Source organism: Antechinus flavipes, chromosome 4 (assembly GCF_016432865.1).
Source record: "Antechinus flavipes isolate AdamAnt ecotype Samford, QLD, Australia chromosome 4, AdamAnt_v2, whole genome shotgun sequence".
NCBI classification, from domain to species: domain Eukaryota; kingdom Metazoa; phylum Chordata; class Mammalia; order Dasyuromorphia; family Dasyuridae; genus Antechinus; species Antechinus flavipes.
The window spans coordinates 374961224-374985477 of record NC_067401.1 but is presented as its reverse complement, the minus strand read 5'-3'; the positions used below and the strand labels follow the sequence as shown (position 1 = coordinate 374985477).

At 34.9% G+C, this 24254-nt stretch overlaps 2 protein-coding genes across 4 annotated transcripts in view; one reads left to right on the top strand and one right to left on the bottom strand.

Annotated features, from left to right (window-relative positions):
- The window catches only part of INTS7 (integrator complex subunit 7), a 64146-nt gene extending 42394 nt beyond the window's left edge, over positions 1-21752 (bottom strand). Inside the window, exons 1-7 of the mRNA XM_051998433.1 lie at positions 21471-21752; positions 16329-16458; positions 13140-13286; positions 9635-9772; positions 8330-8376; positions 2755-2954; positions 548-670 (exon numbers count right to left, since the gene is read on the bottom strand). Of these exons, the coding sequence (XP_051854393.1) occupies positions 548-670; positions 2755-2954; positions 8330-8376; positions 9635-9772; positions 13140-13286; positions 16329-16458; positions 21471-21564 (879 nt within the window). The 5' untranslated portion in view covers positions 21565-21752. The remainder of the gene's footprint in view (positions 1-547; positions 671-2754; positions 2955-8329; positions 8377-9634; positions 9773-13139; positions 13287-16328; positions 16459-21470) is intronic.
- Positions 21753-21936: 184 nt separating this feature from the next.
- Positions 21937-24254, top strand: part of DTL (denticleless E3 ubiquitin protein ligase homolog) — a 48583-nt gene continuing 46265 nt past the window's right edge. For all 3 annotated transcript variants that reach the window (XM_051998431.1, XM_051998432.1, XM_051998430.1), the window contains exon 1: positions 21937-22096. In XM_051998431.1, coding sequence (XP_051854391.1) covers positions 21952-22096 — 145 coding nt within the window. In that variant the 5' untranslated portion in view covers positions 21937-21951. The remainder of the gene's footprint in view (positions 22097-24254) is intronic.

The following is a 24254-nucleotide window of genomic DNA, read 5'->3' as shown; positions in this document are numbered from 1 at the left end:
GATTTCAAAGAAAACTTTCAAGTTTAGTATTATTAAAAAGCAATAGAAAATTCCGAGCACATCTCTTCATGAAAAAATAAATAAATACCTCTTGGGTAGGGATGAAAAAATATTAATAGCTACATTTCCCCCAATTTCATTAAGAAGGAAAAAATTAAGAAAAAAATTGCTACTGTGCAACACTAGAGAAAATATGAACGGCAAACTGCAATAAGAAGTTGTAGGAAAAGAGACTTCTTTATGTCATTGGTAAGTGGTTAAGAATAGAATGGAGACTGGGAGGAGGGACTTCGCATCAGAGATGTGGTGCTATAAAACCAAGAATTTTTTTTTAGATCTTAACCCTAGGAACATATAGTTTAATACTCCACAAAAAGTATGATTTAGGTCTATTATATTATCAATTATTATCCCAAATACCGATCATTGAGATTGTATTAGATGAAAAAGAAACAAAAATAACAAAATTGAGGCCCCAACCACATTTTAAATCACATTTAAAATATCATTCAGTTCTTCCAATCTAGATGGCTAAAAGTCTACATGCCTGAATGTTCTCTTTGCTCCATGTATGTGGTGTTTTATTTGCAAGTAACTTCAAATCCTGAATAGCAAGTCTCTTTACTGCTTTCCTGGGATCATTCTTCAAGTATTGTAATAAGAGTTGAATCTACAAAGGAAATAATGTAACACAAATTAGGGTTTAAAAATTTTATTTGGGAACTGATGGAATAATTTCTAAATTATCAAGACATCTTTTAATAAAACATTTTGTGTGTGTTTTTTTTTTTTTACACTCAAGGCTATAAGAGATTTTATTCAATTTATAAATACAAGCATAGCTCAGAAATATTGAGGTTTTAGTTCTAGATCACCACGATAAAACAACTATCACAAAAGAAACTCACATAAATTGACTTCCGAGTGCATATAAAAGTTATGTTTATATTACACTGTAGCCTATTGAGTGTGCAATAGTTTTGACTTAAAAACATAAATATCTTAATTTTAAAAAATACTTGACTTAAAACTTTCAGCAAGGGGCTTAAGATAACCCTCACAAAAGGAAATTACTAGCTTAATATGTAATTAATGCAGAAAAACCTAACTTGTAAGTATAATACATGCTTTTAAGGACAACATGAAGTTATACAAATTTTAGTGACTGATAAGGAATAGTAAGACAAAATGAACAGTAATAATTTACTAGTATTCAGACTGCTCCCTTATCAGTCACAATTAGAACTATTTTCTGGCTTACAAATGGAATAATAAAAGATAAAATGAAAACTGGGGCAGCAGAGAAATTTCTATTAAGTAGCAGACAAAAATTAAATAGAAAAGGAGGAGGAAGCTGTTAAAAATAGAGTTGATTGTATGAGAAACATAACTGAGCTATAAGAGTTGAATATTAAAGGAAAAGGCAAGAGACAGGTATATGTATGGTTGACAGGGAAGAAAAAAGAGAAGTGACAGGGAGATTAAGAGTCCCCTAACACAGACCTAACCCACGGTCCCAGGAACTTAGTTACAATTTAGAAGAAATAGTGGGATAGAAAGATCCCTTGAGGTAGTGAATGAGTACAAAGGCAATATTAAAACTGGCCATATGCATATGTTTTGAAAATAAAAAGCTTTAATAAAACATTAAAAACAAAACAAAACAACAACAAAAAAAAACTTGGCCACATATAGTTAAAGGCCTACATAATGTATCATGGGCCAGAAGTCTGAGCTTGAAACAAAGGATGTTTACAAGGTACTAAGTGGAAGTGAGGAGACAATGGTTAAATCTAGTTTAGCACTGATTTAATCTTATAACAAATAATGATTTCCTAGTGATAGAAAGATCGGTTTATACTCAGTGTAGAGCATATAAGCTAGGAGCCTTAGCCAGAATTCATTCGAGAAGCTGGCAGAGGCAGAGAAGACAAAGGACTGATGGCAGGAGCTCAAGCTCTCGGAACCAAGGAGAGAGAGAGCTAATCGGGCCCCAGAAAAGAAGACAAGGCTTTGAAAGAGATAATAAAGGAATTGGATTTTAACAAATGGTGTACTTGTGTTGATTACTGAACTGAAAAGAAAGCTGCTTCCAGAGACGCCAAGAAAACCAAAACAAAGAGAACATTACAGTAATATATCTGCAATTTAGATATTTCTATTTGTAGAGCCTCCCAAATTATAGGTTTTAACTAAATAAAAATTAAGAATCTTATTCAAACTTTTTAACTTTCCCATAACAGACACAAAACTGCTAGATTAAAGATCTATAAGATGACTTGCTTATAATTACTAGAGAAATAAAGATACTTCAACTGGTAATGAATGGCTTTCAAATGACCAGATGAGAAACTACTACTTGTTTCATCTTAAGGATTTACAAATATTGGCATAGAAACCATAGTGAAGTAAAAAGCAAATACATGGAGTTTAACTACCATTTTGCAGGGGTCCTCAAACTTTTTAAATAGGGGGCCAGTTGGAGGGCCGGACTATAGTAAAAACAAAAACTTTGTTTTGTGGCCTTTAAAATAAAGAAACTTCAGAGTTCTGGGTGAGGGGGATAAACATCCTCAGCTGCCATATCTGGCCCGCAGGCCACTGTTTGAGGACCCCTGTATTAGAGAATATAGCTTAAAAAAAAAGTCATAAAAATTGAAAAGCCTATTTTTATTGTATTTATGAGGTGTGAACAACAATATATAGTTTTAAGGGCTTGAAGATGACTTGTTTAATAAAGGAAATTAAAGTTACCTGCTTCGGAGTATCAACCAAAGATGAAGCAGCAAGCAGGGTAAAAGTGTGCAGTGTAACAATAACCATGTTGGTAGAGGGATAGGATGTGACCAGCTGCTGTAGGAGTTGCCGAGCACTAGAAGCCAGGCTTGCATCATGATGCATGTGTTGCAATATGGGGATCAATTTCAGTTTCAAGTCTACTGGTGTGGCTAAACCTAGATGCAAAAGGAAATGTTAATAGCTCCCAGATAACCACAATTATTGCTTGTCCCAAGTAGTACATGTATCATTAAACAGTTAAATAAACAAAGGAAATAAAGGGGTTAAAAAATTCTCATCCTAGACTTTAAGTCCAAACAAAACCAATAAAACAAACAAGGCTTTTCTTCTACATTCCTTTGTAAGTCTATCCCATGTGACCTTTGTTCCTTTTTAATCTCTTTTTAAAAAAAAGTGTAACATTTTCTTTCTTATCTTACCTTAGTATCTCATGTAACCTTCTCCCTCTTCCTCCCCAAGAACCATCCCATATGAAAAATAGTACTTTCTATGAGAAAAAAAAGTCAGCATAACTGACTGATACATTGAAAAAGTTCAAAAACATGTCTAATGTGTGTCACTTGGCTTATTTCTTCCCTTCTCCCCAAAGGGGTATGTTGGGAGTATCTTCTCCTTTTTCTTTTTCTGTGTCCTACTTGATATTTATATATTTTTTTCATTTACTTTTATTTTTTCAGTGTAGTTTCCATTTACATTATTTTAGCCAACTGTGTACATTTTTTTTTTTTTTTTTGGCTTTGTTTACTTCACTTAGCATCAGTGCATATAGATTTGTCCATGCTTCTTTTCATCATAAACATTATTTCTTAAAGCAGTTATATTCTATCACATTAATGTACAACAATTTTTATTTAGCTTTTTCCCAACTGATGCATGTGTTGATATAATCTACTTTTTAGTAATTGCCACCAAAGTGCTGTTATAAATATTTTGAAGTACATGGGAACTCTTTTCTTATTGATGACTTTGTTGGGTTATAAACCTAGCAATAGTCTCTGGCTCAAAGGGTTTGGATATTTTAGTCACTTTATTAACATAATCCCAAACTTCTTTCCAACATATTTGGACCACTTAACTCCATAAAAATATATTAATGTGCTTTTCACTGACTTGCCAATTTGTCATTTTTGTTAATTGGCAAGATATAAAGTAAAAGTAAAAAGTATAAGTAAAGTAAAATGTCAGTGTTTTGACATGAATTTTTCTTCCTATTAGTGATGTAGAATATTGTTCTCATGTGATTAACGAACACCTTGCAATTCTTTTGAAAACTATTCATATCCTTTGACTACGTATGTATTATATACATGCATATATACACACAAACGTGCATGTGTATTCATATCAGTTATATATCTTGGATACCAAATTCTTATCAGAGAAATATGATAAAGACTTTTTTTCTCCATTTGATCACTTCCCTTCTTATCCTAGATACACTAATGTCTATGCAGCTTTTCAGTTTTACGTTATCAAAGTTAACTATTGTATCTTCTGGAATTGCTCCTATTCATTGTTTGGCTAAAAATACAATTCCCTACCTATAATTATGACAGGTATATGATGTTTTTAATTTTTTTCTAGTATGATTTTTAATATTAAAATCATATATCCATTTAGAATGTATTGTGGAAGGTAGTGTAATTTCTGCCAGATGGCTTTCTAATTTTTCCAGTCATTTTTTCCAAATCAGGAGTTTTTTCCTATGTAATTTATGTTTTCCCTTTATCAAATACTGGATTACTCAATTCTTTGGTTTCATAATCTCTCTAATTTTTAATTAATACCAGCTAGTTTTTGATGCCTCTTGCTTTATAATTTTTTTTTAAGTTGAAGTCTGTGAATATGGTTCTGGTTATGGATACAAATCCACTAACTGCTATAAAAACTACACAGTTTTCAGAGTTTTAACTGAATATTCAAGCCCTAATAGTTTTTAGAAAGGCGGCAAAGATCACCAGATAGAGTACCAGACCTAGAGTCAGGAAGACTCATCTTCCTAAATTCAAACTTAGCCTCAGACACTAACTGTGATCCTGGGCAAGTCATTCAACCCACTCTGCCTCAGTTTCTCTCTGTCCAATGAGCAATGGCAAGCTACTCCAGTATCTTTGCCAAGAAAACTTCAAATGAGGTCACAAAGAGTAAGACACAACAGAAAAATGATCCATATTTTTAAAAATGTTTATCATATACAAATCTTTTTTTATTAATTATGCTCTATTTCAGGGGGTCTCTTTTCTAGTCTACTGATCTACTTTTTTTTTTTTTTCAGTACCAGATGGTTTTAAAAATTGTGCTAGCTAAATTTGTGCTAGCTTATTTAGTATTTAGTAGTGCTAGCTAGCTTATTTAGTATTTAGTAGTGCTAGCTTACATATTTAGTAATGCTAGCTTACATTTCTTCCCATTATTCCTCCTGTTTTGTCAGTTCTTGATAATATTTTAAAGTGAATTTTGACTTCATAAATTTATGAAATAATCTTCTTATTTTATGTAATGCCATGTATAGCATTAAATAAGTAAGTTAGTGTGTTAAGTATTGGCCTTTACATATTTGTTCTATCTTAGATATGCACAGATGTCTATATGTTCAATTCTTTCTTCATTTCTGGCAGAACCACTTTGAAGTTTTATATTTATACATCTCAGATGTTTTATAAATCAATGCTAAAATATCCTGCTACTATAGAGGGTAGTAGCCTCTTTTCATTATCAGTTTCTTTTTATTCTTGACACTGATCTAAAGAAATAAATATTTGTGAGGTTTTGTCTTATATCTTGCTACTTAAATCATTTATTACCTACATTGTTTTTATTTATTAGTACCTTAAGTTTTCTATGGATTCAATTTTGAGTACTGTGAACAGAGATACTTTTAAACTACTTTAATGTCAAAGCTTATTTCTTTTATTTTATTTTTCTCATGACCAATGGTGAGTAATTATAAGCCTATTAGAAATCTTGAGGGTTACTAGGTAATACATTGAATAGAGCATTGGACTTGGAGTAAGGACTTGAGTTCAATTTCAATCTCAGACATTTACTAGTTGCTGGGCAAGTCATTAGTTTGTTTCAGTTTCCTCAATCGTAAAGTGGGAATAACACTTACAATACAAGGTGGTTGCGAAGAATAAATGAGATATTGTTAAGCATCTGGCACAGAGTAGGCACTTAATAAATGCATGTTTCCTTCCTAGAGTAAAGAGAGGAGAGTAGTTATCTCTGTCTTAATAATATAGGCATTTTCCCAGTCTTTGAAATATTAGCTCATGGCTTCAAATATACTTGTATTAATCATATAGCCAACAAGCATTTCAAAAAGTATGCTATGTGCCAAACAGTACAATGTTAAGCATTGGGGACACAAAGACAAAACCAAAATAGTTTTTTTCTATATGAGGTTCTTACACTGAATCTCAGGAAATAATATGCACACATATAAGTGAATATGGTGTGCATATAACTCATATTACACATTTTTATGTTTATGTATGTATAAACACACACACACACACACACACACACAAATATATATCTAGGCAGTAATTTCAGGGATAAAGGAGAAGGATCAGGAAGTGCTTCATGTAGGCATGTCATATAAGGTAAGGGGTGAAAGAAGCTGGGGATTCTGAATAGCCAGAAGTAAAGAGGACTGCATTCCAGCCACAGAGTTCATCCAGATGAAGAGTTAAAGAGAAGAAAACCCAGGTCAGTGCTTCAACGTGATAACTGTATTTATATATAACGTGATTGCATTTATTCTCAAGACAACTCCGGGGGAGGATAGGTGCTATTGTTACCCCTACTTTATGGATGAGGAAACTGAAACAGATCTAAGTTATGTTACTTGCTCAGTGTCATACACTATTAAGTTGACGAAGGATTTGAATTATGATCTTCCTGATTCTAGGCCCAGTAATCCATGCACTGTACCAACTAGCTGCCTCTAGTAGTAGACAAAAATAAACAGGAAGAAAACATATTAAAAAAGTAAACTCAAAGAGGAAAGAGTATCTATCAGGCATGATCAACAGTTTCAAATACTCTGGAAAGGACAAGGATGAGAACTGAAAAAGACCTTTGGAATCATCAATTTAAATATCACTTGTAACCATACAAGTTATGGTTACAATTGACATTAATATAACAAATAAAAAAAAACTACGTACAAAGCCATAAATGTATATGTGTGCATGAGTTTGTGTGTGTATACATAAATATTATCTTTAATGAAATAATAATAAAATCATCCTATGTGCTTCCTTATCTTCTAAACTCTTGCTTCTAAGCAACATTGTTCATGGTCAAAGAACAAGACATTCCCAATGGCCTTAAAATATTTTCCTTGAACCAAATACAACGTTATCATGGGTCTAAAGGAAGATAAGCTCTACTTGTATTGAATATAGACACAATTCAAGGTCTAGAAAATTATGGGTCACCTCCCAAATATGAAAAAAAAGGTTTTTTTTTTCATTGTTGACACAAAGCAAGCATGTATTTTTATTGTCAATGACAACTTAAAAGCATATATTATGGGGTTATAGCTTATATTAGAATAAGGTTCTAAAATCAATATAAAATCACCAATAGTTAAAATTATCCCTGAAAATTCCTTTAATCACCCATAATAGATAGTATAGTATATTTAATAGATAGTATATTTAACATTTGTAAATGGAGAGATTCCAGAGTCTTTTAAAAAAAGATAGCCCATATCAAAACAGCAAAAGGATCTGAGATGGGTGACTAAGGAAATAACTGAACATAAATTTTATTTTCCATATTCTCACTATACCCAGTGAAGTTACTAATTAGAAACAGGCAAGAGTAAGGACTTTGACTCAAACAGGAAAAAACAAATAAGATTTAGCTAGTATAAAAACTGATGAGGAGAAAAAAAAATCTTGAATGGGCTTGGAACATAAATGTGATTATATCAAAGGATGATCCCTACCATCACATAATTGTTCCTTTTTCTTATTAACTATAAAACAAATGAGGTTATAAAGAAGACAAAAGAAAATACAATGGAGGCTTTCTAGCTTACCAAGAAAGCTAGGTAGACCAAATAAAATTGTCCCTTCTCATTGGTTCTATCATCATAAATAGAAAGTCAGTAAGTATGTTCAAGAGATTATTGTATAATTATGCTCAATGGGATGAGATGTTCATCCTACAAAAGGTACCTACTGAGGAAACAGAAGATTCATGTTTCAAATGATTTAAAATCTATATAAAGTGCTATATAAATGCTATTATCTCCTTTCTCACACTTGCTCTGAAGCATGTGCACACAGAGTGAATGGGTGCAAAGAATTGTCAATGCTATTTGAATCATTTTTTCTCTATCTCTTTCTTTAGTCAAGTGTGTGTGTGTGTATATATATATATATATATATATATACACACACATATATATGTGACACAATTATAATACAATTAAACCATCCTAATTAATTCAATAGTGCATAAAGTGAATATAAAGAAAAACTGAATTGTTTCTTATCAAGTGGAACTTACATACCTTGAATCATTTCACTTATTTTGTTACAGATTCCTGCAGCAAAATCCCTATGGAAAGAGAAATCGATGTTTAAAGACATCTTTATTTAAATTTGCTCATGTTTTTAAAGATCTGAAAAGAAATGACTTCCAAGATCACCCAAAAGACCTGGTGATTTCTAAAACAGAACACCCACCTCTCTTCCTATCCCCCAAAGCTAACCTTAATAAATCTGCTATGATAGTAAGCAAGAGTTTTCAAACCTATAATATGTGGACTAGCACCACAGAACTTGAAATGAGTTAACAAATTATGTAGTACAACCCTCTCCTTTAATGGAGGAGAAAACAAAAGCTTGGGAGAGACTAAGTGTTTAGTCCCAGGTCATCTAAATAACAAGCAGCTGGAAGAGGCTTCCAACAAAAAGTCTGTAAATTTAAATTCAGTGCTCTTTCCATACTACCCCACACAATCTTTTAGTACTAGTTCTTTAATGAAATGACCTTCATTCTTATCATAGAATTTACACTTTCACTAGTAATTTAATTCAAAAAACATTTATTAAGTATCTATATTGTATAAGCAAAAGTGCTAGGTACAAGAGATTTAAAAAAAAAAGTCCCTAATTCCAAGAAATTTACAGTCTAATAGGGATAAGATGATATATAATAAATAGCTAAAACATAAGTTAGATTATGACAAATCCAAAAATTTAGGGGAAAGGACTCAGTCCCACCTTATATGCATACTAAACTATCATCATTTGTAAAAATATCAAAACAGCAACTACTTCACAAAATTATTATAAAGAACAAATGAAATAATACATGCAAAACACTTTATAAATGATTAATGCTTTCAGTATTTGAGGCTTCCTTAGTAAAATGGGAAAAAAAAGGTATAAATATAACCCATCAGTTTCTTAACATAATTAGGTTTTATATTTACTTTAGTATAGATACTCAAGAGTATCTATAAGTGGTAAATAAAATCAATAAAATTTATTTTAAATAAAATAAAATGAAAGGAACAAAGATTAATGTTCATTGAAGAAAGGTTATCTCTTTGATGAAAGAAGCTCTGAATTTTTCATGACATCCTTTTAGCCCTCTGTCTACTGCACTGAATTATTCCTTTAATTCATTGTGCATGTTAATCTTTTCTCATTAACTAGAGCATAGACCTAGTAAGATCACATTTTATTGTTCTTTTATAGTCCCAAGAGCAAAACAATGCACTGATAATTTACTAGATGCTTAACATTAAATAGTCACTCCTTGAAATATTATATACTTGGGAAGCTAGAAGTTAAAAGTATGCTCTTACTTGGATTGTGCAGAGAAATTAGCAGCAGCAAATACAGCAGCTTCAACTTCCACATTATCATGTGAATCAAGGCTTTGCCGAATATTGTGATGAGCATTCTTTCTCTCAGGAATGATGGATGCTAAACTTCCCAACATTCTACAGCAATGCCCAGAAAAAGAAGACAAAGTAAATTCAGGGGAAAGGGGAAGAAGAAGGCCAAGTTAAGCTGTATCAATAAAAGTTAAAATAAGATAAGTATCACTGAATCTGTATCCCAGAGATCATAAAAGATGGGAAAGGACCCACACGTGCAAAAATGTTTGTAGCAGCCCTTTTTATGGTGGCAAGGAATTGAAAATTGAGTAGAATGCCCATCAATTGAGAAATGGCTGAATAACTTATGTTATATGAATGTAATGGAACATTATTACTCTATAAAAGATGAGTAGGCCAATTTCAAAAAAGCCTGGAAAGACTTACATGAACTGATGTTGATTGAAGTAAGCAGAACCAGGAGAATATTGTACACAGTAAGGATTATGTTATGATTAACATGATAGACTTAACTGTTCTCAGCAATGACATGATCCAAGACAATTCCAATGGACTTCAGATAGAAAATGCCGTCCACATCAAGAGAGAGAACTATGGAGTCTGGATCAAAGCACACTATTTTCACCTTTTTTTGATTGGCTTTTTCTTTCTTGTGGTTTTTCTCTTTTGTTCTAATATGGAAATATGTTTAAAATAATTGTACATGTAGTACACTGTATTACATCAGATTGTTTATTGTCTTGAAGAGTGAGAAAAAATTAGGAACTCAAAATCTTACAAAAATGAATGCTGAAAACTATCTTTTTAATTGGAATAACAAAATACTACTCAATTTTTTAAAAAATAGAATGAGTTTCTTCATAGACTAAAGCTGGAAAAATATATAGAATTTTTGGTTATGAAAATGATGTTATGAAATTTAAATATTTCTGTAACATGCTGTGAAGTGTTACTTTGTCTGATACATAGTAGGAAAAAGAACGCAGGAGTAAGTTATATAAAATACATTTTTTAATACTGAAAATAGATCACAGATCCCAGGTTAAGAATGTCTGTAGCAGGGAGACACTGAAACTTTTTATTATTGTAATTTCATTATTTTTCAGGCTGACCTCTTGACTTTCCCCTGACTTTGTCTTTTTATCCTGGAAGATCATATGATGTTCACTGCATCTCTGGACTCTTCTTACACTTAAGTACTTTGTTCCAATGTCCACATTGTCTACTAACACTGTCTACTTTGCTATAGCAGACACTCCAACTCTGGAAATCACTCCAGTCCTTGACTACTTTTTCTTGTAAGCTGCTTGAGATATAGGCCTATTTTTCCTTCTGCTTGTACATGTATTCCCCAGCCCTTAGCATACTGCCTGGCTTATAATAAACACTAAACAAAGCTTGCTAATTTAACTTCGTTAGCAAAAACTGGTGCTTTAGGGTAATCAATATGGCATCTGTATAAAGGATGGGTTAGAGGAAGGAAGAGTTTGTGATACCAAAAGACCAATTAGAAGGGTACTGAAAAAAACCAGGTAAAAGGTGATGAAAGCCATAAATAAAGGTAGCTGTGATAAGAATAGAGAAAAGGGAATAGATGTACAAGATGTTATGGAAGTTGAATCCACTAAGATTAGCAACTGATTGGATATGGAGAAAGGGAAAGAATGAGAAAACAAAAAGTTAACGATGATTTTTAGCTTCTAAATGAATGAATGAAAAAGCTCTTTATAATAAACATTAAGGGCTTATTGTGTATAAAAGTACACAGTGGTGGTACCCTTGGCTGAAAAAGAGAAGTTAGGAAGATAAATGGGTTTAGGGGGAAAAGAATGAATTCAGTTTGTACATGCTGAGCCCATGGAACATAGAGAGCTCACCAAGTACTTGGAGATTCAAGAATATAGCTCAGGAAGAAGATAAGGACTGGATAAGTAGATGTGGGAGTTATATCTATGAGAGTTGATGAAATCAGCAGAGAGTATAAAAAAAGGAAAAAAAGGGAGTAGGATGTGTAATGATAATTCTCTTCTTTTTCCCAAGTTTCCTGGATGTGTATAGATGTGGAGGAAGGGAAGGTCTTATCCTCTAAGTCAGGGAACAAAGACCATAAAAGACAGTTTCTCCGAACCATTGTGAAAAAACTGCTTATATGATCTGTTATGGGCCAGAACTTGAAACAAGGTGCTAAGTAAGTGGAATTGAGGAGACAGTGGTTAAATCTAGTTTAGCACCGATTTACTCCTACAACAAATAATGGTTTCCTAGTGATACAATGATTGGTATATACTCAATGTGGAATATATAAGGAGGAGCTCTCAGGGCCAGAAAGGACAAGCGCACTAGAAGCTTTCTGAGGCTGAGATAGATTCATTCCATTGTCCCCCTTTATTGTGGCTGGAGGCTCAAGCACAAACCTTTGGAAGCTGAGGAGATTCAGAAGCCAGAGAAGGCAGGTGGGTAGAACTAAGGAAGACAGAGAAGTGGTGGCAGGCTGTCCTGTGGAAAACACTAAAACCAAGATCTGGAAGGCCTCCAGAAAACTAGCAGAGCCCCAAGTAAAGGAGACAATAAAGGATTTGGACTTTTAACTCCTGGCTGCATTTGGGGTAATTATACTGAACTGAAACTAAGGCTGCCTCCAGAAGCCCCCCCAAGAAACCTGCCCCCAGAAAACTTTATATTTTAGAGAAGAATATTACAATGATCTGCTATTTTTAAAAAGTAAACCTCACTTTCTACCATACCACCATTATATAAAAATATTCTTTATATCTTCAGAATATTATAAGATTTGAAAATATAAAGAAGATATATAGAGTTTATTTTATATAGTTAAAAAGAAAAGCTGTACAAAATAGCTACTGTTTTTTATACAACCCTCATTTTCTTTTCTACTATGTATATGGAAATATCCTTTTATCTTGGTGTTTATTACGGTTAGAATAAAAAAATTAAAACAAATTTTTTCCAAGAAGTTGGCTGTTACCTTTTCGTATAAATAATTTTTAAAATGCAGGCTTAATCGTTATCTGACTTCAAAAGTCATTATCTACTGAGTGTAAAAGAAGGTAAACTTTACTCAGAATTTAAAATACGTATGTGTATGTGTATATATATATATATATATACATATATATATATATATATATGTGTATATATATATATATATATATACACACATATATACACACACACACACACACGCATACATACATACACATACATACATAGAGAGAGAGAAAGAGAGAGATATCACACATCCATCTTATGCTACTATTTAGATAAAAATTATATCATAGGATATAAATCCCAAGTATTAGGAGTGACAGGTTATTAGTTTATCTTCTTCATTATTTGAGCTTTAATGTCACAAAAAGAAATCCCTAAAACCTACAAACAAATAATATTCTAGTTTCCTAAAGAATTTAATTTTGTGAATCATATTAGATACCAAGTGAAACTATCATACCGGAGTGTAATAGCTCTTGCCACAGGGTCATTGCTATGAATCACAGAGAAGATCCTCTTCACAAACTCATCCACATTCAGAATTTTCTCCAAATGCTTTTCACTTTGTTGAGTAACTTTAAGCACACACAGCCTTAGGAAATTGTTTCTAAAAAAGGAAAAAAGAAAAGAAAACATTCTATCTGCTTAAAATAGTAATGACAAGGATCAATCCATAATCACTCATTCTCTATTTTTAACCTACTGTTTGGACTCATCATTTAAGGAAAATGAATAGGAAGTAGTAACAGTGACCTACTTATTTCCTTTGTAGCATGATTTTTCTCATCAATTCGATTAGCTAAGGCCAATAAGCCAGACTAAATCAGGAAAAAAGTTTTATTACACCGAGTGTGTCACTCTCCACCAGCAGTGGATGAGGAATGCACCATTCACAATTCACCAATTAATATTTATACATTATAAGAAACATGGAGAACAGCAACATGGATATCCAACAAAGCGTAAATGGCCATACAAAGAAAACGAACACTTGCTAAAGAAAAATATATATCATTTGTTGCAGTAAATAGATAAGTGTTTATTTTCTTGGTATAATTCATTTCACTATATCAAAGAGAACTGTTCATCAGGCCAGACAAGGGAGGAGGACATTTCAAGGACTCCAGAATCCTCCACCTTCAGCTATGAAGTCGTTTTGTTCTGATAAGAACAAGAGAGAAGACATTGAAAGACACAATTGCTGAAGTTGGTTGTTTCAGTTCATCAAAGATTAACATGCAAAATTAAAATCAGAAAAATGGCTGATACAGAACAAGATGGAGTTATGGCCTCCCTCCGAATTTACCTTCAATACCTTTCTAACACTCACTCCACATATAATATATAACCTCCCACCCCCCACATACAGGTATGTTTGTTTATATTAACCTATATATATAAACACACATGTACAGGTAAACAATAAAAAAGGTGACTGTCCAATCATTCTCACACCTCTTCAGGCTATTTCTGTGACACAAATTTTTTTCTTCAAAGCAAAGTATGATAGGCAAGCAAAAAGAGAAGGCATGTTTACTAAAGGCAGCATATTAGCTTTTCAGATGGCTAAAATTTACAAAGTCATTGAACAGAGTTTATGTATATGTGGATTTTATAATACATTAATAGCTCTTCTATAACCAATATGCATGGAACATTTACACCTATTGGAGGGTATAAAAGCAGAAGTGTGAAACAGTAGTAAAAAAGTTTTTCAGTTAATAAGTAGGAAACAGATTGTGATTTCAATTCTGATACTAGTCACTAATGTGATTTTAGTGAAGTTACTTTAATTCTAGATTAAACTTAGTGGAGTGCATTTTTAAAATGTCAATAAACATTAAGCAAGCAACTACTACTTCATATAAGGAACTCTTGTTAGTAGTAGTAGTAGCAACTACTACTTCATATAAGGAACTCTTGTTACTAACAAGAGGATTCCTCATCCTAATATGAGGAAGCAAAGACAAAAACTGCACTCAAGGAACTGATACATTCTATAGGGGCATGCAAAAAAAAAAAAAAAAAGGACATAAAAAAGATAGATTACAAAGAAGAGAGTAAGGGGAGCAAAGATTAGATCAAAACAGATGGTCTAGAAAACTGAGAGGAAGGAAAAAGTTTACAAGGAAGAGATTCTGTTCTGTATGAACAGAAGCTAATATGGCTGGAGCCAAAATGCTCCAAGGATCTGTGCTTTATACTATGCTTTTTTTTTTTTTTAAAGCATTTTTCTCAATGAGTTGGACAAAGGAATAGATGGCATATTCACCTGCAGCTCACACAGAAGACTGGATGACAAAGCTGAGATTCCAAAGATCTGATAGGCAAGAGTATTGGACAAAAATCTATGAATGAATTTTAAAAACAGTATGAATGAAATTTAATAACAGTAAATTTCATGTCTTACACTTGGAAAATTTTTTTTAAAATGTCATAATCCTAATATGAGGAAGCAGAGGATTCCTCCTCATTGGATAACTTAAAACAAACATTAGATGACTATTTCTCAAATTTGGTTATGATCGGACTGAATTCCTTTCAAATTCTGTGAATGACTATTTTGGTCTTTTTTTGTTTTTGTTTTGTTTTAAATCTGAGAAGTAACTTCTTTGTTAACTGTTTAGAGTTGGTTTATGTACTTGCTTTTATTGTTTTTTTAATAGTTGGATACAGACTTTGATTATGTATATGAATTTTAAGTTTATACTACCTCTCATGCTTTATATTTTACTTAGAAGGAAAATTCTGATAGGACTCACAATGAGGTGATTAACAGCTATGTATTTTTTTTTTGATTATTTTAACATTAAGTGAATAAAGTAAAAATATCTATTATGAAAAGATGGAGTGGAAGGCTGGTTTAATTCAATTTAGGAAGCATTCATTCAGCATCTAGCATTTTTAGTTACTTATATATTTAGTTAGTTACTTAGCCTTAAAAATTTTGCATACTTCTGGAAAGAACAATATGCACACAGCTAAGAAAATACAAAATAGTATAAGTAAAAAAAATATTGAAGGCAGAGGAACAACAACAAAAAAAAATTGGAAAAAAAAAATTCTATGTAGGAAATGACCTGAACTGAATTTTGATGGAAACTAAAGATTTCAAGAGGCAGAGGAGTGAATGGAGAACATTTTAGCATAGAGGAAAGCCTGTACAAAGGCTGACGGGAGGAAATGGAATATCATAATAATAACTGACATTTACAAATTGCAGTTTTTCAAAATATTATATACATACACACACATCTCATTTCACCATCAAAACAACCTAAAGAGATAAGTACCACATTATGACTATCCCCAGTTTCCTGGAAAGGAAAATGAATCTAAGAAATAATTCACACATATAGTGAATGAGGCAAAACTGAACCAGACCTTCTAGGCCTTTACACCATCCTGCCTTTCAATGATCAATGGCAGAACTTTGAAGAAAGATAAAGGCAAAATATGTAGATGTGGCAGTCACCTGCAAGAAGATGATAACAGAACCTGAGAATAAGTCAGAAAAAAAGAAAAACAACTAAATCAAATAACAGACACTCTAGCAAGAGAAGCCAAGATAGAGGGAAAAAAGTTCACTTCCAAATTAAAACAAATAACTTTAGAACACTGGTCTTTAGAAAGGACATATTAGACTTACCCCACTCTGAATACATCAGCCAGCTTTAGAAATGCAGAGTTGATGAGAATAGGGAATGGATACTTCTGAAAGAGTCTAGGAAAGCGTACAACTGCTTCACACTGCTCTCCAAGTTTGCCAGATCTTAGCCCTATTAAAAGCAACAATAGGGAATGTATATACATTGCAATGTTTAAAGTACTTTTCAAATACAACCCCCCAAAGGGTTTGAATAGTAGTAAATGCACATTAAGATACTAATAGCTATAACAATATATTAATAACCTGGACTGTAAAGCAGGGGGCTTAAATCACCATGAATATTTAAATGAAAAAACATTCTAAAATCTTCTTGAAAAAATCTGTCAATGAGAATTATTTGGAAACATCTTAGGTAATATTATTTACAAGAGGAAGCCACTAAAGTAAAATGTTTTTAAGAATTGTTTTCTATGGCCATTTTCAATAATGCCTTATTCAGATATTTCCTTTTAATACTACTCAATATTATTGGATAAAGAATAGTCTCTTGTGATTTTTAACCAAAAATATTGTGGAAGGATAACTGTGCTCATTTTATAGATGAGGAAATTAAGATTGAGAGAAATAATTTGTTCTAAAATAACAGAACTATTTAGAAATTTTATCATAAATTGCCTCTTCTTAAAGATAATTTAGGGTACACAGCTATTATCATCCAATTTACATCCTAGTTAGTCTTAGTAACTTGTATGCTTAAAACTCATTCTCTTCCAAAATAGCACTTTAAATGTTAGTAAAGTTCCTAACATTTATTAGGTCCACATTTATTATTTATCTCACAATGAATCTGGGAGTTTTTCACAAAGCATTCTAATAAATGGTGTTTAAGGAATATACTTAAGTTCTCTTTCTCACCCCCAATTCATTCCCAGACAAAAGTTAGAGATATGATTGATGTGTGAAAGGGCAAATAGGGGGAGAGGATGGTCCACTCAGATAAATAATTTTTGTATGACTTTGAAAAACCACCTTTCTAGAATAAGTTGCCAGATCTGTAAAAGGGAATGGTAACATGATCTCTAGGGCTGTTTCTAGCTTCCAGTCTATGACCCTAAAATGGATGATTTAGAAGTGGTAGGATGAGGAGTCAGAGGTGAAAACTGAGACCACGTTCTGAAAAAGATAAAAGAATCAGGAGTGGGAGTAAAGAGAGATCTCCCTCAAGGGTGCTATATAGTCATAACTGACCAAAATGGGGGTAGGAAGGAGGATGGCATAATGAGTGTTATAGTAGCAGCCAGCTGGGTTTCTGCTCATCCTTTCTTCTAATTACCAAAATCAAGCTGGAGTGACAATGAACCAGAAAGGAAGGCAAAAGACAAAGGAAGCAAAGGCTGGAAAGATGATGTGAGAAGCTCCACCTGTACCTTAAGGTTATTTTTATTTCCCCTTTACAACTGGCCTTAGCTAAGTAGTACTTGTGAAAACCAAGAGTGATCATAAATAAAAAGTTCTAACAGAGCTGAAAATACCTAAAAATGTGGAGAAGAAATGTTCCTGCAGCTATATGGTATTTTTCTTTTTGATAAGTTTCTGAATAATTTTATTTTAATGACTTTTTTTTTAAAGACCTTGTCACCTTTGGAAAGTACCCATTCATAGACTTCAACAATTTTGTAAGAGCTCTTTTTTTTGTTTTCTTTAGCCATAGTAAAGTAATTTATTATTGTGTATTTTTAAAAATTCATTTTTGATTTAAGGTAGCTGTCTTTTATGAACTTATATCTGGCTGAAACAATCAGTCTTAAGCAGAATGACCCATTATATAGAGTAGAGATCCACTTTTGATATCTAGAAAAGATCTAGATCTTTTTCTTTTTCCTTTTTATTTTCCCTATTTACATGTAAAACAACTTTTTTGGGAGGATTATACATGTACATTCACTTTCCATGTTATCTCCTTATGATCATGTTGGAAAAGAAAAATCAGATCAAAAGGGACAAACCACAAGAAAAAAAATATCAGAAGAAAGAAAAAAATGAACATGGCATGTGCTGATTTACATTCAGTCTCCATAGTTCTCTCAGCTGATGGCATTTTCCATCCAAAGTTTATTGGGATTGCCCTGGATCACTGAACTGCTGAAAAGAACCAAATCTATCATAGTTGATCATTAGACATTCTTATTATGTTATTATGTACAATGTAGTCCTGGTTCTGCTTGTTTCACTCAGCTTCAGTTTGTGTAAATCTTTCCAGGCCTTTTGAAAATCAGCCTATCATTTTTTTATAGAACAATAATATTTCATTACTTTTACATACCATAGTTTATTCAGTCATTCCCCAACTAATGCGCATTTTTCAATTCTCTGATCCCATAAAAAGAACTGACATAAATATTTTCACACATGTGGGTTTTTCCTTTTTTTTATGATCTCTTTGGGATACAGACTCAGTAGTAGCGCTGCTAGATCAAAGGGTTATAGCACAGTTTGACAGCTCTTTGGACATAGTTCCAGATTGTTCTCCAGAATGACTGGATCCATTCACAGTTCTACCAAAAATGTATTAAGTGTCCCAGTTTTCCTACATCCCCTTCAACATTTATCATTATCTTTTTCAATGTCATCTTAGCCAGTCTGAGAGGCATGAGATACTATCTCTGAGTTGTTTTAATTTGTATTTCTCTAATCCATTCTGAGTTGTTTTAATTTGTATTTCTCTAATCCATAGTGATTTAGAGCATTTTTATATGATTATAGATGGATTTAATTTCTTCATATGAAAACTGTCTGTTCATATCCTTTGATCATTTATCAATTGGGGATCCTGAAGCTATTTGTTACAGACTTTCCCCATTCCCAGCCCACTCAATTACTTCCAACTTAATTGTTTATAGTTTTCAAAAGAATGAGGGTAGTAACTGCTTTGTTTTTTATCTCTCATATTCTCAGTGGTAGCAAAGTGTCTGGCATCTAATGAATATTCAATGTTTGACAGATGCTGAACTCAGGCACATTAGGGATGTAAGTTGAGTTTCTCAAAGCTCGATATCCTTTAGAAATAATCAGTGCTTTAAACATATTACCTCATCTTACAACAGTGTGGCATAGATTTTTACAAATGAAGAAACTGAGACTGAGAAGTTGACTTTTCTAAGATCACATTTTGCTAGAAAGGATCTTTAGCAGAATTCAAATCTGGAACTTTTTACTTACAATTTGCTCCTTAGTCTTCTTTGCTGGATTTCCATCCAACTCTTAACCACTAATTGTGAGGGTGCCCTAGATTTTTAGTCTAGATAGAACCTACGTCCCCCAAAGTAATTCAATTAGTGATTTCTTCAGCTCCTATGGATTCCTTTGCTAGCTCTCTGTCAACAATGCTCAAATCTACTTATCCAGCCGTAATTGTACCCCCATATCTTTTCTACCTAAATAATATTTCTCTCTCCTTTGACACTACCACCACCCTATAGCAGGTGCTTCTCACTGGTCTTCCTGCCTCCACTCTCTTCTCCTCTGGTCTATCCTTCACCTAGCTATCAAATCTGCCTTTCTGAAGGGCTGGACCACATCCTCCCCTAGTCAAGCAATAACAGTGGCTCTCTCCAGGATCAACTATAAAATTCTTTGTTGGGCTCTTAAAAACCTTTCCAAAATTTCTTATACTTCTTACTGCCTCCTAACTGCAACCCTGGGGCACTTGTCTGTCCTTACAGGGGATACTCCATCACCAGACTCCACCAATGGTGCTTTTTATTCTTGGGACCTCTCCCTCCACAACTCTGTTGAGCTTCTCTTTTGCAGGCTTGCTGCTTTTCCTCAGAGATTATTTTTTCTATGTTCTGCAAATCCTACAACTATTTACCCCCATACCACTTTAAGGTGCATGAGTCCAGACTTTTAGAGTGCCTGGCTAACAATTGACTGGACTGGCTAGAGCCAGAGTGTGGAGAGCTTTAAATATTAAACAATTTTTAGAGGCAAAAGGGAGCCATGGAAGCTTCCTGAGATACAGACCTGGGAATGCTGAGGCTGAGAGCACAGTACCAGGCTGAGTGGCTGCATCAGTTCACAACTCCACCAACAATACATGAGGGTTTTCCCACAACCCCTCCAATACTGTCACCTTAGCTGAGGTGTGAGGTGGTACTTCAGAGTTGTTTCAATTTGTATTTTTCTAATCAAGAGTGATTTTGAAAACTTTTTTCATGACTATGAAATCAAAGATGGCTTTGATTTCTTAATCTGAAGAATGCCTATTCAGATCTTTTGAACGATTTAAATTCTTAAAAACTACTTTAGTTCCTAGAGCAGGGGAACAAAAGCACTCTTGATTTTGGAAATTAAAAAACATTTATTCTACTTTGCTCTCATAGTGAGTTAAAAGCAAGAACAAAACCTCTTGTAAATTCCCCATGGTATTCAAGATACAAATCCAAGTCCACTAAAATACAGAAATCTGAGCTGGTTATTAAATGCTGGAGGAATTGAGGTGGTGCAGTGGATAGAGCGCTGGGCCTGAAATGCAAAGACCCGAGTTCAAAACAGACATCTACTAGCTGTGTGACCCTGGGCAAGTCCTTTAATCCTGTTTGCCTCGACTTGCTCTTTTTAAAATGAGGTGGAGGAGAAAATGGCACACAACTCCAGGCAGTACCTTTGCTAAGAAGACCCCAAATGAGGGCACTGAGTCGGACACGACTACACCGTTACATACTAAATGCGAGGGTGAGCGCTTTGGTGGACTTGGCTTATAAAAAGTCAGAAAAGCTCAGAAATAATCGTACGATTTTTATTAAACTATTTCGACTCTGGGAGAATTAAAGCTTTTCTAGCAGGTGAATGGCTGGAGCTTTTATTTAGGACTTCAAACCCCGATTACTACGCGGGTTTTCTCGGGCCCGGCGTTTCTTCTCCCAACCCTCAAGCACCTAGCTTGAGCCTACGTACATTTTTTTGGAAGAAGTTCATCTTCCCGAGATGAATCTAATCACAACGCGCAGGAAGCATGAATTGTACCACTCCTGCTTCCCAGGCAAAAGACTAACCCATCGCCAGGTCTGCCGCGCATGCGCCATCGGGGCGGTCTCTAGGCCTCGACCAGCGGGTGGCGCCATTTCTTTCCCCCCTCCCCCCCTCACCACCCCATTTTGACGCGGTCAGCTCCCGTGATACCTTTATCCAGTTCCATGAGGGCTGAGTTCGCATCCAGTTCCTGTTCGCCGTAGCCGGCGTCTGCCAAGAAAGACTTGGTCGAATTTGACGCCATAGGGCTCTTTACAGTGACCAGACCAACCTATTTAGGACTGAAAACTCCGCTGCAGTGCAACCATCTCCCTCCAATTTGTTCTCGCGTGTTTTCTTCCCCCTTGGCCCGGCTCGCCGCCAGCTAATAACGCGCATGCGTTCTAAGTACTCTGCCGTTCAGGTCTTCTTCGTCCCGCTCCGCGCAGGCGCAAGCGCAGCCAATAACCAATCGCCCTGAGGCTTTCTCCATAAGTGAAGGAGGGGTGGATAAAAAAGAGGTGGAGATCTCGAGGCAGGCGGGGCTTGCGTTTCGGCGATGGAACAGCGAGAGCCAATCAGCAGGCTTTGCGTCAGTTTGGCGCGGAGTTTGTTGGCCCTGCCCGGCGGTGGCGGGAGTTAGCCGGCATAAATGGGCTGGGGACAGGGGAGTGGGCGTGGGGGTTCCACGGCTTGGACTGCTTGCAAGTCTGTTCTGTTCGCTACCCGTTTCCCGCCGTCCCCGATGCTGTTCCATTCGGTCCTCCGCCAGACCCTCCTGGGCACGGCTGGAAATGGTAAGTAACGGTTCTAACGGCCGCTTGCAGGTACCCGCCACCAGCTCTCGGGCTGCCTCGCTCTCCTACCCCGCTCCGCTCCGCATATTCCCCGTGTCCTGGGCTTGCGCCGCAGGGGACGGCGAGAGCATGAGACGACCCCTCCCACCCAGGGTGCATGGAGGCCTCAGGCCCCTCTAGTACCTGGAGAAAATGGGGCAGCTTGGACTGGGCTTCAAAAGTGGGGGAAGGAGAAAGCGACTCCTTTCTTTGGGGGAGGAAGGCGGGAAGGATGACTTAGTTGATCACTTGCAGTCTTTTAACTTGTTGTTTGATTATCGAGTATTGGGAGAAGATAGTTGTAAAGCGCTAGATTAATGCTAGTTATTATTGTGATTATTATTGCTCTTTTCATAACTTGATTTTCTTCGGCCCAAATCTTACCTGCGCGCGTCCACCACCTCCCCTTTTGTATCTCCCCTCTTCTGTGAGCTCCCATTTACATCAAATATATCTTACTTGGACAGATTTTTGTTTTAATATTGTGAGCTCTTTTGGAATGTGAGGGTCCCAGAGAGCAACTTTTTCCAGAAGCCGTTCTCGATTCTCCCCTCAAGGAGCGCCTTCCCTCTAAGATGGGCTCCAGGGCGCGCTGTGTGGGTCTCGCTTGTGCGTGGTCGTGGCCTTCTTCTCGTTAGACATGGGATTTGTGAGCAACTGCTAGCGACCTAAAGCCCTTGGGTACTCCGAATTTAGCCCAGGGCCGGCCGCTCCTATAGAGCTTGGGAAATGCTTGTTGACCCGAGTTAGGCATCGAGTTTTTGCTTTTCTTTGCATTAGTAGGAGCTTAATAAACGCTTGTTGATGTGAGACTGGCATCTAGTTTTTGCCTTTCTTTGCATTAGTCGTAGCTTAATATTTGTTGATTTGAAGATAGGCATCTAGTTTGTGCCTTTCTTTGCATGAGGAGCTTAATGAATATTGACTTGAGGCTGGCACTGAATTTTCGCCTCCTTGCATTAATAGGGGCTTAATAAATGCTTGTTTACCTGAGGATAGGCACCAAGTTTTTGCCATTTCTTTGTATGTCCAGGACTGAACTCTGTGTCTGGTATCAAATAAATGCTTAAATTCTCATTAACTAGCTGATAGTCTTCCTAAGCTTCTTTCCAATTTTTCAGCAAGCCTGGGCTCCCTTGTCCAGGCTGAAGGAAGCCTTAGTAACTTATCTTCCTTGCAAGATTCCTCCTCCATCTCTCCTCCAATTTGTCTGACTCCCAGGCCTAGCATTCTGTCCTTATCTCTTGCCTGTTAAATAATTCGCTCCTTTCAAATGCCCTGATTCCCATATTTCCACCCTTATGGTTTATGTACATTTTTCTAGAGCATTTTGTCAAGAACTCTCCTTTATTCTTATCCACACTTGTATGTATATGTGTTACAAACTTCTTGGAGGCTGACACCCCTGTCATTTTTCACCTTTTTTCAGTACAATGACTTGCAAATATAAGGCATCCCAAAAATCTTAATGCTTTAAAAAAAATTGGTCCTTTTGGAACATGATATATTAGGCTTAATAAATATTTATTGGATTGAGAGATCTATTTATAACTAAAATTGCTCTAGCATTGTTTGGGACAGATATGCTTTGAGAGGAACCAAATTAGACCACAAAACAGTTTTTTAAAGCACACTAATCAAGAGTATGGTATACTTGCTAATCAAACAAATGTTAATTTTATGGCACTAAGTACTACAGGTGTCTATTTTGATAGATGTACAAAGAAGTACAGGCAACTTGAAAATTATGTGTTCTAAAAGTTCTTGGTAAATTGGCTGAGTTCACATTTCCCCATAGAAACAATATTATAAGTTGTGGCTAGGTTTCTATTCTAATCTTCAAAAACCTGTTTAATCCACAATGAAAATGAAGTAGTACCAGATGATATCATTCTAACTAGGGAACCTAATAACCATTATGTGACACTTTTATATGAGAAATAAAAAGGAAAGGGTTTGTGATAGTATTAGACAAATGCTTTTTTCCTCTTTTCCCATAGTGACAAAATAGAACAGTTTGACAAATGGTAAGAAAGGAATGATTTGAAAGAAGGCCCTGTCACAGGATAATATAAGCTATTTTTACATATAAGGAATTTGTGTATCAGAGAATTCTTAT